At 40.6% G+C, this 15,534-nt stretch overlaps 1 protein-coding gene across 1 annotated transcript in view; it reads right to left on the bottom strand.

The window, feature by feature from the left end:
- Window positions 1-1,308: 1,308 nt before the first annotated feature.
- Window positions 1,309-15,534, bottom strand: part of LOC138979549 (uncharacterized) — a 32,328-nt gene continuing 18,102 nt past the window's right edge. The window contains exons 12-21 of the mRNA XM_070352266.1: window positions 15,064-15,123; window positions 14,574-14,684; window positions 13,294-13,466; window positions 11,436-11,534; window positions 9,525-9,672; window positions 6,456-6,558; window positions 4,899-5,104; window positions 4,278-4,479; window positions 3,726-3,887; window positions 1,309-2,094 (exon numbers count right to left, since the gene is read on the bottom strand). Of these exons, the coding sequence (XP_070208367.1) occupies window positions 1,850-2,094; window positions 3,726-3,887; window positions 4,278-4,479; window positions 4,899-5,104; window positions 6,456-6,558; window positions 9,525-9,672; window positions 11,436-11,534; window positions 13,294-13,466; window positions 14,574-14,684; window positions 15,064-15,123 (1,509 nt within the window). The 3' untranslated portion in view covers window positions 1,309-1,849. The remainder of the gene's footprint in view (window positions 2,095-3,725; window positions 3,888-4,277; window positions 4,480-4,898; window positions 5,105-6,455; window positions 6,559-9,524; window positions 9,673-11,435; window positions 11,535-13,293; window positions 13,467-14,573; window positions 14,685-15,063; window positions 15,124-15,534) is intronic.

Below are 15,534 nucleotides of genomic sequence, written 5' to 3'. Positions count from 1 at the left end.
CTACAGAAGAGTGTAAAACTATATAAGGAAAAGCAGTAGACAACGCCAGTTTTGGTTAATTTGGTAAAACATAAAAACAGACTATCGTTACACGGGGCACGAATATCACATTACAGGGTTCGTACAGAGTCCTTGAACCCTGGAAAACTCCTTGAAAATTGGAAAACCTTTTCCAGGCCTTGAAAAGTGCTTGAAAATAGAGTTTTGTTAAATAGTCATTGAAAAGTACTTGATTTTTCCAAATTGTTGCCTATACATTTCGTCAGCAGCTTGTCTTATTTTAAAAAAAATGCAACCCCCTTTTTTTTCGTCAAATACAGTACACACATTTTGGGAGAATAAAAGATCGAGTGAAAACGAAAGCAGACGAACTAACTATTACTAGTCACCCGTAGTTTGTGGAAAATCATGTCCTTGAAAAGCATTTATTTGGTCCTGGAAATGTCCTTGAAAACTCATTGAATTGTATCAGCTCTGCCCTGCAGGAACCCTGACATTATCATAACTGTTACAAACGCTTTTGAGTTTATTAATTTGTATACCATTATGAGACAGTACAAAGTGGTTGATTTCAACTTTGAAATCTTAAAATTATTAAGACAAGGTGTGTGGGTGTTTTTTTCTCCGTAAAATAAGCTTTATTTTAGGAGCCTGTACAGTACATCATTTCTTACTTGCTATTAAATGCAAGAGGGAGACTTTCGAAGATTTGATGTTTGTGTTTTGCATTATTTCTGATTGGTAGCCATAGTTGTTGTGTTTCTATCTGTACACACCCTGTGAAAAAATGTTTCTTGTACAATTTGGAAGAGAATTCACAAATGTATTCAACCTGAATTATTTCAGGTCATGCTGCAAAGGAAACAAGAGGCGAAGCCTTCAAGGCTCACGTAAGAAATCGACAAACAGTAACACAAACTCAATCACTCCGTCACACATACACAGTAAGCATAGACACAGTGCAAGAGTGGGAGACGCTAGATCTACAAAATGAACACACACACCACGCGAGAGATAGATTACAGGGAGGCATGACGTCATGATGCATTAATTGACGTCAAACACTTTTGACCGAGACCTAATCTTCTTATGCGAGCTTCCATAGACTCGGAAATGTTAAAGTTTCTACCACAGACATACACACGCACGCACATACGCACAGACAGACAAAGTTACGAGAACAAAGGCTACACTTCGTGAGCCAAAAAAACCATCACCCTGATTTAGCCGGTTTGCTATACTCCCATGTACCTTGTTTTTGTTTTGATTGTTTCTTTGGTTTTTTTGCATGGGGGGGGGGGGGGGGGGGGGGGGGGAGACGGGGGGTTAACTTTGAAATCTTAACACTAAGACAAGGTGTGTTGCTTTTTTTCTCTCCGTAAAATAAGCTTTATTTTAGGTGCCTGTACCGTACATCATTTCTTACTTGCTATTAAATGCAAGAGAGAGACTTAACACTTTAGAAGATTTGATGTTTGTGTTTTGCATTATTTAAATTGCTGTTGTGTTTCAAGAGTGTGGTCTGTTCTTATTTTCTTCTTCGGCGTTCCAGCTGTTCTTATTTGTTTTGCATCACTGTTTGTCATTATGTTGCCTGCTTTTCGTGTTCCGTGTAACGCTGTCCATGGAAAACATTGTATTTCTCTTGACTATTGATCAAGTAAAGTAAGCACTTCACATCATAGCAGGTATCAGTTACCTAATGTACAGAATAAATGGTTTAACCCTACTACACAAATTACACGTTGCCAGCAAAATATCAAAAGCACTCGGACTAGTGTTACACTTACAGTGTCCCATACAAAACTTGGCAATATACACCATTAACCGGATACAAATAGATTTGTTTTCACAATAAAAAAAATCCACCCCCTTCAAGAACTGCCTGTGACAGCTTCTGCCTCAATTCTTGGCGAGTAAGTTGGGCAGACACCTGCATGGTGAGTGCACAAGTAGACACTCTAGGGAGTGGCTTTTCCGGTGTGTCTACGAACACCACGGTCAAAGGACTGTGGAATCCTCCTGGGACGATAGACCGGCTCCCAGTCATAAAGAACAAAAAATCAGCGATGCTTGTTTCTCCGCACTTTCCATCTGAAACAAGACAAACAAGAAATTCTGAAATAAAGGAAACATCATCCCGCTTTCTTTATAAGCATACAAGTACCAGGACTCAAAAGAGAGGGAATTATTGCATGCTTGTGTTCATTTGTAGAAGCGTAGAAATGTTAAGCATGCTTTGCGACACAGAATGAAATGCTATTTTGAAAGCGTAACTTTTCTTGAGACTTTTTTTGAGCTGCTTGACATTCAGTTTGATATGTGAAGGCATCCGAGATTCATTTCCCCAAATCTTTGGAGCTTTCAGGGGTAAAACCATGTGTTTATTATTTGCTGCTTTACATACAAGTTATTCTCCTGGCCCGTTTCCCATTTTGTGACATGCATTTTCAGTCCTTCAATTAGTTAAAACATGTATTAAATGGCAACTTGAATGTATACTCTCCCAAAAAAGAAACTTGACACAGGTAAACATTGATGTTTTACAAATATGTTAGAGGAAAGCACCAAAATTCAACTAAACCACAAAAAGAACATAATTAAACCAAGAATTTACTGGGTGGTCACCCTTTTATTGATTTGCAAAAATCTCGTCTGCACAAAAATCATGTGCATGGCGCCGTGATGTTTTTGCCTCTGTCTCAGCCTTAAGGTGGCAGATATGAGAAAGCCATATCAACCGCAATTCTGTGACACTCCCTGCGCCTGCAATTCAGGTGCGAAAAATGCTACGACTGACTGAAGCCCAGTGCCATAATGCTATTGTCCGGTTGCAAGCAGGTGCAACTAATGAAGATGTTGCAAGGCATTTTGGTGTGTCCCAACAAACTGTATGTGCACTATGGAACCGCTTAAATGCCACTCAAAGTGTACAGGACAGACCAAGGTCAGTCCGACCTAGAGTCACCACATGGGCTCAGGATTGGTATATCAGGGTGCGACAGCTCCGTGAATGTTTCACAATACCGCTACGCAGATTTCGGGGGTGCCTCTCCCAAAAAAGAAACTTAACAAAAGGAAGCATCATGACGCCATGCACATGGTTTTTGTGCAGACAATATTTTTGCAATTCAATAAAAGGGCGACCGCCCAGTAAAGTCTTTGTTCAATGATGTTCTTTTTGTGGTTTAGTGGTGAGCAACAATGTAAGTAAGAAACTTTCAACAGAATTTTGGTGCTTTCCTCTAACATTATTGGAAAAAAAACCAATGTTTACCTGTGTCAAGTTTCTTTTTTGGGAGAGTATACAATCATATTTTCTTTAGTAATAATTTTTTTTCTGAGTAATACTTGAGGTTGTTAATGATGCAGACTTGCAACAAAACAACATAGAATATATATATTATTTTCTTGGTAGTATTAGTAGTATTCAAATTCATGTCACAACTTCCAGTTTCCATGTTATGAAGGTATTTTACTTTAAAACCTTTGTATTTTTACTGAACACAAAGACAAACAAAATGTGCAAGTATTTGTTTTTCTATCTCTGCAGGCCAAGGATATTTATTAAACTAGTATTTGTGAATGAAATTAATTTGTACAGCTTAAATGTTTTAAGTTAAATAAAATAAAAAGTCTACTTCATAACATGGTTTTCCCTGGTACACAGCTCTGGAGATAAACCCATATCAATCAAGGTTTGTGCCTTACAAACATGAGCTTACCCTCCAGGTCGTAAACATACGACTCGATTTCCTCGTAGAGTTCTCGAGCCCTGGTACTCAGGTTTGAACCCTCTTCCAGGCTACTGAAAGAAGGTTCCATGGCCTGCAGGAGCTCATTGGCAGTTGTCTCGTGGATGTCAAAGTCCAGAAGTCTGCTCAATTCTGCACATAAAATGTAAATAAAGCAATGAAAGGAGAAAGACAAAATTCATCACTTGCAATTTGCAATTCCAACTGTCTAGTAGTAGTAACATGTTTCTCAACACATAATTGTTATCAGTGATGACATAATATCGACATATAGCATGATGTTTGCATGCTGCAAATATCGCAAATGTTAAACAAGCATTACCATCGTCATAGCTGCCAACCTTCTGAATTCAAAATCCAGGAGCCAGGGGGTCCAGGGGAACCGTTTAATCATGAATATGAGCAGGGAGAAGTTGTATTATTCGGGAGATTCCCGGAAAATCCGGGAGGGTTGGCATGCTATCGTGTGCAAGTTCAAAGAATAAATATAGTAGGTAAGCTAATTCAAATCAATCAACCAACCATGGTGAGTTTTTATGGCGTCATGAAGGCCGACCCGCTGGGCACCTTCCCAAAACGCTGCCAGGAACGGAGCCACAACACACCTCCTTTGCTGCAAAATTGCCTGGTAGGCAGATTCTGCGGGGAGGTTGATCCTTGCTGTTTTGATGTCCTCCAGAAGAGGGGCCACAATCTCAACATTGTGGTTTTCACCTTTTCGGAACTGAATTTTAAAAGAAAGAAACAGTGTACATAATGTAACATACTGATTTAATGGCTGTTCTGAAATATGACATGTTAAAATGCGGAAAGTTAAAATGTGCACTTTAATGTGCATGCCCTGTTTTTTCATCACATCTTCACAGGTTGTAATTGTCAACACTTTGGCAGTGATTTGATTCAGGCAATATTGGGTATTTACATCTTGACAGTGATGCACAGCCAAGTGTCAATAGGCAATGTAACGTTAAAATGCCATTTAGAATTGACACAGGTATAAATTGCATTTGTCAACAACAAAACTAACATGGTACAAAGGGTGACACTAGAAGTACGGTACATGTTTAAGCCGAGAAAATAAGACATGTACGTTGAAAGACAAATTGTAAGAACACAAACCAAACTCAAAATAGGCTGCATTACCTTCTGCAGTTCCACTTGTGATAAAACCGGGAAAAGCTCTTCCACATGTTGGACTTCACCACTCAAGGCGAAGTCCACCAAAGAAGGGTGAAAAAGGGCTGGCGCTGGCCCGGAATGAAGGACCATCATCCCCACCAGCACGCCCAAGGCCTTTACCTCAGGCAGGTTGCTGAAGTCCACTTGTGGCAGCAATCCTTTTCCAGTTTCTAAACACAAAGAAGCAGAAGTATAGTTCAAGGCATAAACGGAACTAAACTTAACAAGCTAGATCAGAAGATTTTTTTTAAACCTCTCTTTCTCACTGAGTACTTGTCATAATTTTCAACTGCATGTTTTATTTACTCATTTGCTTTGGCAGCACAAGCTCAATGTGCCAGGCATGCCTACCGTTACAGGGGTATTTGTTTGGAAAATGAGCAAGGTGTTTCCGAAATTCCTGTATTGCATTCTGGAAAATGTACAAATGGAAGAGAAAAAAAGTGTTTTGTGAAGAGAGCAAGTTGAGTGCGAGTGTGAACAGTAAGGGCCTGTCGGCCCTGAGGAGTGCCTACAGACTGTCTTTCCAACCCAGAGGCTAAGCATCATGTGACAAACATGAATTTGTATATTGTGTAAATAAAGGTCAGAAGTATGTTTTTTGTAAATATTTGTGGTGACTCAGATTGCTTTCCTGATTTTCACGACTTGAATTCCTGAAAATGGGATTTAGGGGTATAGGCAGGCATATCTTGCTACCTGAACGGCGGGGTAAAAACGGTCAAACTTCTTGTGCGTTCGTGGGCTGAAACTCCCACGTACACTCGTGTTTTTTGCACGAGTGGAATTTTACGTGTATGACCGTTTTTTACCCCGCCATTTAGGCAGCCATACGCCGTTTTCGGAGGAAGCGTGCTGGGTATTTTCGTGTTTCTATAACCCACCGAACTCTGACATGGATTACAGGATCTTTTTCGTGCGCACTTGGTCTTGTGCTTGCGTGTACACACGGGGGTGTTCGGACACCGAGGAGAGTCTGCACACAAAGTTGACTCTGAGAAATAAATCTCTCGCCAAACGTGGGGACGAACTCACGCTGACAGCGGCCAACTGGATACAAATCCAGCGCGCTACCGACTGAGCTACATCCCCGCCCAAACGGTCAAACATGTCAAACCCCACTCTGACTCATGCTAAAACATGGGTGAACGTATGAGCCAATGACCAAATAAGAAGATACTATAAATAAGCTTGTATTTGTCTGTTATTGTCATTCGAAAAGGATTGTCTAAAATATTAATTAAACGATCACAATTTTACTGCGTAATATGGTAATACGATATTACTTATGTGGAGAAAGTTTTGGGACCGTTTGTTATTGACAAAACAATACGCTACAGTCACAAAATATCAACCCAACGATCTTTTAAGTGCACAGCCAAACAATTAGTGACACAAACTTATCTTGATTGAATTTTTGGATGCTTGCCAGGAAGCCGCAAGGAACGAATATGTGGTGAGCTTTTTCACCGAGGCATTGACACACAAGAGATATGTTAGTGGGTATCATCAAGAACATACCAAACAAAAGGCTTGAACTTGTCTTCATGTGCCTTAGAAGCAGCTGAAATAGCTCCCTCCTTAGACCTCCACCATCTTGTCCATCTTCTCCTATGAACTTGATCTGAAACAAGAAAAGCTAATGCTTATACGAATCACCTTTTTCATGTCTAAAAGGGTTTTGTAGGTCGTAAAAGGAGGATTCCACAACTTTTGACCCCATTACCCACCCCCACAAACATTTAAAAACGAAATAAAAGCTTTTCCACATTCATAACATGATGTTAAAGAGAACTTTATTCTGACCAACTGATTGACACAAACTTGATCTATAATATAACCCCCTGTGACCCCAAAACTTAATGAGAGTCAATGATATTTGTGTCAAATCGGTAGCTTATCAAACCCTAGAAGTGTACATAGTATGATGTATTAAAGCTCTTGCTTCAAAAACATCGGAGATAACCTCAACGTTAAAGTTTTCATGAAACGAACATAACCCCGCTGTGACACCCAAATTTGACGTGGGTCAAACAAACTGGGGTCACTTCGTAAAATCATCAAACCCTAAAAGTGTGCAAAGTGTCAGAGGTCTAGCTTTAAAAACTTCTGAGATAACCTCAACGTTAAGGGTTTTTTTCCACGGACACATATGAATCCCAATAGTAATACTTGAGTAGGTGAGTCAAACAATTGCATCTTATTCCTTGTTGGTTCCTGATTCCAAAAACATTGAGATATGTTATGTTTGGATTAAAAACAAGCTCAGAAAGGGAAAAAGAATAGAGATACAGAAAAGCGTGCTCTCCTGTTCAGCGCAGCCACTACTGTGCTAAACTGCCTTGTCAATTTCACTGCCTTTTCCATGAGCGGGGAACTGATGATGCTATTCGATCTTGATGAAAAAATGCAGTGCGTTCAGTGTTATTCTTTAATTTCTTTCTGAGCTTGTTTTTAATCCAAACATAACATATCTAAATATTTTTGGAATCAGGAACCAACAAGGAATAAGATGCAATTGTTTGAATCGCCTACTTTTTTAACTGTACGTTGGAGAATATTAGTCTGATATGACTACCAAATACAGCATTCAGAATTGCAAAATTGAACGCTTAAACACTCATTCTCAGAATTTCTCTGTGTGTGCTGTCATCTATTCCACTCACCAGACAAAATCTGTAGCTCGTGGCTCAATTCAACATATCTCTAGAAACAGCACAAGGAATGCTCAGGGTCAAAAGGTATCACGAGAACTATGAGTTGAGCCTAGTACATCACAATGAGATTTAGATTCTGGGATTCCTACTAAAAAAGACATCTGTTTTCTTTGATCTCGTAGCCGGTAGCTCTACTCCGCCCATCCCCGGCCACGTCAGATGGGTGGGAGTCGCCAGTCGCATTGGGTGGGCCCCTTTGAGGCTGAGGGCCCGGCACCGTCTTCACCTGGCTGCGACCCATGAAGACGACACCATCACGTTGATGACACAACCATTTGTCGAGGGTAGCGAAGGCACCCGGTCTGCTCCCCGCCTAAAAAAGGCCAGTGCCGTTCTGTCTTCGAGGGACTGCGTGGGTTTCATTTCGGAGTTTTCCTTCTCCTAGACGAGTTTCCTTCCATGGATGATGAGCCTCCTCTACCCTTGTTTTGAATTCAGAGTGGTCTTCTCTTAGGATAGCTGCCTGCCAGGGTTGACGAGCCTATCCTGCCCGGCTATTTGACCCATAGCTGGAGGTTGGTTCGTGGGCACCTGGGCGTTTCCACACACCGGTGGGCTCGCATGCCGCATGTCTGGGGGCCAACCTCCTCCGAGTCCTTGTAGTCTAGCCTGGGGCCTTGCGGTACCCAGTTTACGCCTGTCGCCGCGATGGAGGCACTACATAGGGCTTGTTGTGGAGAGGTTATTGTACTGGCAGGAGAGGCTGACGCATTCTGCTCTCTTTTCGCATTGTCCTAAAAAAGGACAGACGGTGCTAGCCAGCGGTGAGGGCTGAAAGCGAGAAGTGACAAGCACAAGACACTTCGCCAACACACTAGACACGTCACACAACGGTTTGGCAGGCATCTGTTTTCAAAATGAGTAACTCCGACGGGCGCTGTGGCGGGGTGGTAAGACGTCGGCCTCTTAATCGGAAGGTCGAGGGTTCGAATCCCGGCCGCGGCCGCCTGGTGGGTTAAGTGTGGAGATTTGTTCGATCTCCCAGGTCAACTTATGTGCAGACCTGCTTGTGGCTTATCCCCCTTCGTGTGTACACGCAAGCACAAGACCAAGTGCGCACGGAAAAGATCCTGTAAGCCATGTCAGAGTTCGGTGGGTTATAGAAACACGAAAATACCCAGCATGCTTCCTCCGAAAGCGGCGTATGGCTGCCTAAATGGCGGGGTAAAAACGGTCATACACGTAAAATTCCACTCGTGCAAAAACACGAGTGTACGTGAGAGTTTCAGCCCACGAACGCGGAAAAAAATGAGTAACTCTTAATATTCTTCTTCTGTTATAACCCTGCCATTTAGGCAGCCATACGTTACTTTTGGGGTGCATGCTGGGTATTTTCGTGTTTCTATAATCCACCAAACTCTGACATGGATTACAGGATCTTTTCCGTGTGCACTTGGTCTTGTGCTTGCGTGTACACAAGGCACTAGCACGTCTGCACATAAGTTGATCTGGGAGATCGGAATAATCTCCACACTTTACTCACCAGGAGGTCGCGACCGGGATTTGAACTCACAACCTTCCAATTCAGAGGCCGACATCCTACCACAGCGCCTGTCAAATGAGTAACTCAGCGCTCAAACGTTTATTTTTAGGTATTTTTGATGTATAACACAGTTACAACCCCAACCTGAACTTAAGGCGATTTGAGGCAATTTTCTTCTAAAATATATGCAGGCACCTCCCACCAACCAAGGAACAAAAGCATCAAGAACAACCATATAAAATGCCAATTTCTAACTGATATAAGTAGAAGAAACAAACAGATTTTTTAAGGATATAATTAAATGAAATATAAAAATTCCTTTGTCCTTGTACGGTGCAACAAACATATTCAACCGGCAAAAACAAACATCATGAAATCAAAAGCACTTACCTCTGGACAGTCTGTGGCAATGAAGCGGGAACGCCCGAATCGGTTGAGGGCCGTTTGCAGCAAACTCCCAGTTCGTGCAAAATTAGTGTTGGACACACCGTCTGTTATCGCAGTCTCCTTGTACGTAGCAAGGGCAGGCTTGATATCACTGAAACAAACCATGTTTATAATGAAGTAAAATCGAATAACCACAACAACAACAAAACTGAGTATTTACTACCAATACCATTCCCTTAATACTTTTCTTTGGTAAGCACTTGCCAAAGAACAAAATACAATCATTATAAACTTTTATCAACCAAAGCTGTTCTAAACGGTTTTGTTCTAAAAAAAATAAAACAAGAAGAGCAAACGCTCGATCGAGTCACTTTCGCAGTTCTGAATATTATATGAGGCATGACGGGCGCTGTGGCGTGGTGGTAAGACGTCGGCCTCCTAATCGGAAGGTCGAGGGTTCGAATCCCGGCCGCGGCCGCCTGGTGGGTTAAGTGTGGAGATTTTTCCGATCTCCCAGGTCAACTTATGTGCAGACCTGCTAGTGGCTTATCCCCCTTCGTGTGTACACGCAAGCACAAGACCAAGTGCGCACGTAAAAGATCCTGTAATCCATGTCAGAGTTCGGTGGGTTATAGAAACACGAAAATACCCAGCATGCTTCCTCCGAAAGCGGCGTATGGCTGCCTAAATGGCGGGGTAAAAACGGTCATACACGTAAAATTCCACTCGTGCAAAACCACGAGTGTACGTGGGAGTTTCAGCCCACGAACGAAGAAGAAGAAGAAGAAGATATGAGGCATCAGATGGACAGGAAGAAATTGCTATTCACAACACAATGCATACCTGAAGAATGAGATTGCATGGATCGAGCAACAAAATATTTACCTTGGCATTAAAAATACTCTCATTAATCTCACATAAACAAACCCCATCAATAACTTAATTCACATAAACTAGCATCATTAATTTTTTTTCGAAGCAATCATATTAACAGCAGACACACTAACATTTGTTACTCTTAGAGCTGTGTCACTTTTATAGTTTACGAGAAAAGCCCAACGTTAAGTTGTGTGTTGACGAACAGGAAAGGCTAGTTATCTCCCCTGTGTTTCCGATAACGTTTGTAAAAAGCTACAGATGTAAATAATTTGATGTAAAGAATAATCCTATAAAGTTTGAATCAAATCCGATGAATAGTTTCAGAGATATGATATTTCAATTTTTTTCCTTCAAGACATACCTGTGACCTTGAAAAAGGTCAAAGGTCACCAAAGCAGACGTCAAAGTGTAGAGGTCACTGGGAGTCACGTTCACATAAAATTTGAGCCCGGTCACTTTTATAGTTTCCGAGAAAAGCCCAACGTTAAGTTGTGTGTTGCCGAACAGAAAAGGCTAGTTATCTCCCTTGTTTTTCTGATAACGTTCGTAAAAGGCTACAGATGTAAATACTTTGATGTAAAGAATAATCCTACAAAGTTTCAATCACATCCGATGAACTTTGTCAAAGATATAAAATGTCTAATTTTTCCTTTGACGCTGACCTGTGACCTTGAAAAAGGTCAAAGGTCAACGAAACCATCGTTAAAGTGTAGAGGTCATTGGAGGTCACGACTAAACAAAATATGAGCCCGATCGCTTTGATAGTTTCCGAGAAAAGTCCAACGTTAAGGTGGTGTCTACGGACGGCCGGCCGGACGGCCGGCCGGACGGACGGCCGGCCGGCCGGACAGACTAACACTGACCGATTACATAGTCACTTTTTCTCAAGTGACTCAAAAATAAAAATCCCATGCAACAGGATCATAATTCAGACATTGCTTATAATAAAGCAAACACCTTAGCATAACGTTCATACCCATAGCTATTAGAACATAAAACAGTGTACTTATGACTCAAAAACAGTCTTCCACAAACCGTTGGCTGCAACGTGGTCGTTTCCAGCCGATAGTTAGACCTGGAACCTCTTCTTCTTCAGCACTGCTAATGTTGTTGTCAATGTGAATTGTTGGAAATCTGCAGGAACAACATAAAATAAATGTAAAACAGAGTACATTATAGTTACATGGATGCAACAGCTAATTAGTTTTAACGACAAGAAGAGCATGATGCTTTGTACATGCACTATTACACAGGCACCTTCATGACATTACATATGAATCAGAAGGAAACCAATTAAGTGTCAAAAGCCTCAATGTGGAAACTACTTATAAGTTAATAAGACTTGGATATTCTCTTGTCTGGAGGTCATCAAACCCAGGAAATGTTTGATGTATTTCTGATTTTTCTACATGAATTATGTCCTTTTATGTCTTAGGTAATAGTCAACAAGACCCGAACCAGTTCTTGTTGATAGTAAACTTGAAAATGGTGTATAGTTTCAAAGCCCTAGCTTCAAGTAATCCTAAGGTATTCCAAATATTAATTTCTTCATTACCAAGAGGTGCCGTTGTCAGGAGGTGGGGGTTCAAGAGAACTTTATACTCTCCAACTGATTGACACAAACTTGAGGCAATTAATATGACCTGTATCAATCCATTCAACTCTAAGAATATTTCACATATTCAAACCAACCTCCTTCCTACCACCATCACTAGCCTGACATACTCATAATCCACCAAAATATTTTTGAAAACAAATTTGTTTCCTCTCACAAGAATCATAATTACTCATTTTCTTTCCCAAATTGAGTTTTGGCTAGCCCAGACAAAATATGTACACTCAGACACTTGAATGACCTCATTTCTGAGTCATCACCAATAGTCTAAGTCAAGACTGACCAAATCTTCTTCTTCTTCTTCTTCTTCTTCTTCGGCGTTACAGGATTTTTGGCCTCAGGTCAGACTTCAAGTTTTGTAGCTTGAATAAAGCTAGTGGTCAGGATCAGTGACCAAATCAAATGACATCATAGCTTAATGAGGTCAAGAATGATATCCTTGATAGCAGTTACATTTTCAGTGGTGAAAATCTTTTCCAGCAAACATTTTCCTGCTGGGACTCTTAATATTTCATGAAAACAAGCCAAATTTTGGTCATGTCTGCTGATTACCAACACATACAATTCAGTGAAATAAGATGGCTTTTGCTCCCAAAATAACTGACAAACCTCAATGTAAAGATTTTACCAACATGACCCTGCTGTGACCCCAAAACTTGACGAGGGTCAATCAAACTTATGTCAAGTCAGTAGATTATGAAACCCTTCAAGTATTGAAAGTTACAAAGCTCTAGCTTCAAAAACACCTGAGATAATAACATCAATGTAAAGTTATTATAAATCGAACATTACCCCCTGTGACCCCAAAACTTGACAAGGGTCAATCAAACTTACGTCAAGTCGGTAGATTATTAAACCCTAGAAGTTTGCATAGTATCAAAGCTCTAGCTTTAAAAACATCTGAGATAACCTTAACATTAAGTTAAAACTAACCTGACCCGACTGTCACCCCACAATTTGATGAGGGTCAACCAAACTAGGGTCACTTCGTGAAATCATCAAACTATGAAAGTGCAAAGACCAAAGTTTGAGAGGTCAAGCTTTATCAACTTTTGAGATAACCTCAACGTTAAGTTTTTTGTCCACGAACAGACCACCGGACACATATGAATCCTTGCACTCACCAATTACTCAGGTGAGTCAAAAAGTCCCCATATAACTCATGATCAATCAAGTAACCCATAATCAATCAATCAATTAATGTCAAATTTTCTGTGTTGATGCACACTCTCAATATGCATGATAGAATACTTTGAAAGGAAGCAACAATCTACTCACACAGGGTGATGCACTGCATCGTCCCATTCGATGTCGAGGACAGTGGCTGATGTCAGGTCCCACTGCCTCAAATCACCATCCAGGGTGCTTGATGTTGGTTTATTGTTGCACCCGTGCCAGGAAACTGTGAAACTCATTTGTTCGGCACCAGCCAAAATGAAGTTTCCAAGAGTCTGAAAATACAACCAATCCAATAAAAACAAGAAGGGCACAGCCCATACGACTCACATGCTTGACCTTGACCTTTAAACCGAGCAATGACATCATAACTGCTTTACACATTTCTCCTACCAAAATACATGTGACCTTGACCCAAGGTCAAGGTCATCCAAGGTCATGCAACACAAAGTTGTTAATTCAAGACATAGGAAGTACAATGGTGCTTATTGGCTCTTTCTACCATGAGATATGGTCACTTTTAGTGGTTCACTACCTTATTTTGGTCACATTTCATAAGGGTCAAAGTGACCTTGACCTTGATCATATGTGACCAAATGTGTCTCATGATGAAAGCATAACATGTGCCCCACATAATTTTTAAGTTTGAAACAGTTATCTTCCATAGTTCAGGGTCAAGGTCACTTCACAATATGTATACAATCCAACTTTGAAGAGCTCCTGTGACCTTGAAGCAAGGTAAACCAAACTGGTATCAAAAGATGGGGCTTACTTTGCCCTATATATCATATATAGGTGAGGTATTGAATCTCAAAAACTTCAGAGAAAATGGGAAAAATAGCTGTTTTTTAGGCAACATTTATGGCCCCTGCGACCTTGACCTTGAAGCAAGGTCAAGATGCTATGTATGTTTTTTGGGGCCTTGTCATCATACACCATCTTGCCAAATTTGGTACTGATAGACTGGATAGTGTCCAAGAAATATCCAACGTTAAAGTTTTCCGGACGGACGGACGGACGGACGACTCGGGTGAGTACATAGACTCACTTTTGCTTCGCATGTGAGTCAATAAAAACCATTGTGCAGTATGCATAAGAACAGTGTGAAGGTACATGTAGGTACAGTCCTTTTCAAAAATAAAAATAAACTGCAACACTACAAATTGAAATTAAACGATGAAAATGTCGCAATTGACAATTTATTTTAAGCAAATTAGAAACACAGGTCAGCCTGTAAGCTCATAAACAAGAAAGTCAATCCTAAGGGGGAAAAAACAAACAAACAGAACAACAAAAAATGCATCAGTATTGTGTGATAAAAAAACCTAAACAAAGATGCATGTACCACTATATATTCAAATTAATTGACATTTGGATCTTACAGTCATCCTGTCAGATGGGAGAAATCGTCTCCGTCGACCATCATTTCGCACTCGTAACACAAATCCATTTTCTGGCTCTTCACCGAGGAGACTTGCATTTTCAGTTCGCAACTGCAATAATAAAATAAAAATGTCAGGTCAAATTACCCTTTGTTATATCATGAAGAGTGGAATGTGTACATTGTCAACCTACACATGTAACGACACATACATATATTACCTGTGTGTTTTTCTCAAGCATGCAACAGGTAATTAGCCTTCCTCTGGGGTATTTTACTGCTCTTTAACAAAGCACACATTTTTTGTATACATTTGCACAAGTGGACTTAATACTACTCATCTGCAGCCTGCGAAACTATGAAATGAGATGACATATAGCACAGCTCATTCCAAATCAGACACTCTCTTCGAGGATATAGTAATGGCAAGATAACTCTTCTAATATTCATTACATTCTGCAAAATATATTATTTGCCCAATATGCCCATACCAGTTGCAAAGCCTCCTCCCTCGCTTCTACCGCTCTCTGCTGTTGCAATCTCTCTCTCTCCTACAACAACAAAAAGATTGTGAAAGCATGTGTCATCATTGTCGTATTTTAGATGAAGCAAGACGTTTTCACTACGAGCATTAAACACCAGACCAAAAATAAACATGTTAATTATAACTTCTTTTCAATTAGAAAGTTAGTTCTTGGTTTCTCCATGAATTCAAATTCGAAAAAAATAAGTCGTAGTTCATTCGACATATGCCCTGGATTGCCGCACTTGGCTCTCTTTTTATATTTAGTCAAGTTTTGACTAAATATTTTAACATCGAGGGGGAATCGAAACGAGGGTCGTGGTGTATGTGTATGTGTGTGTGTGTGTGTGTGTGTGTGCGTGCGTGCGTGTAGAGCGATTCAGACTAAACTACTGGACCGATCTTTATGAAATTTGACATGAGAGTTCCTGGGATTGAT

Source organism: Littorina saxatilis, linkage group LG1 (assembly GCF_037325665.1).
Source record: "Littorina saxatilis isolate snail1 linkage group LG1, US_GU_Lsax_2.0, whole genome shotgun sequence".
Lineage (NCBI taxonomy): Eukaryota > Metazoa > Mollusca > Gastropoda > Littorinimorpha > Littorinidae > Littorina > Littorina saxatilis.
Note: the sequence above shows the minus strand (reverse complement) of the source record. Positions and strands in the feature narration are given on the sequence as shown.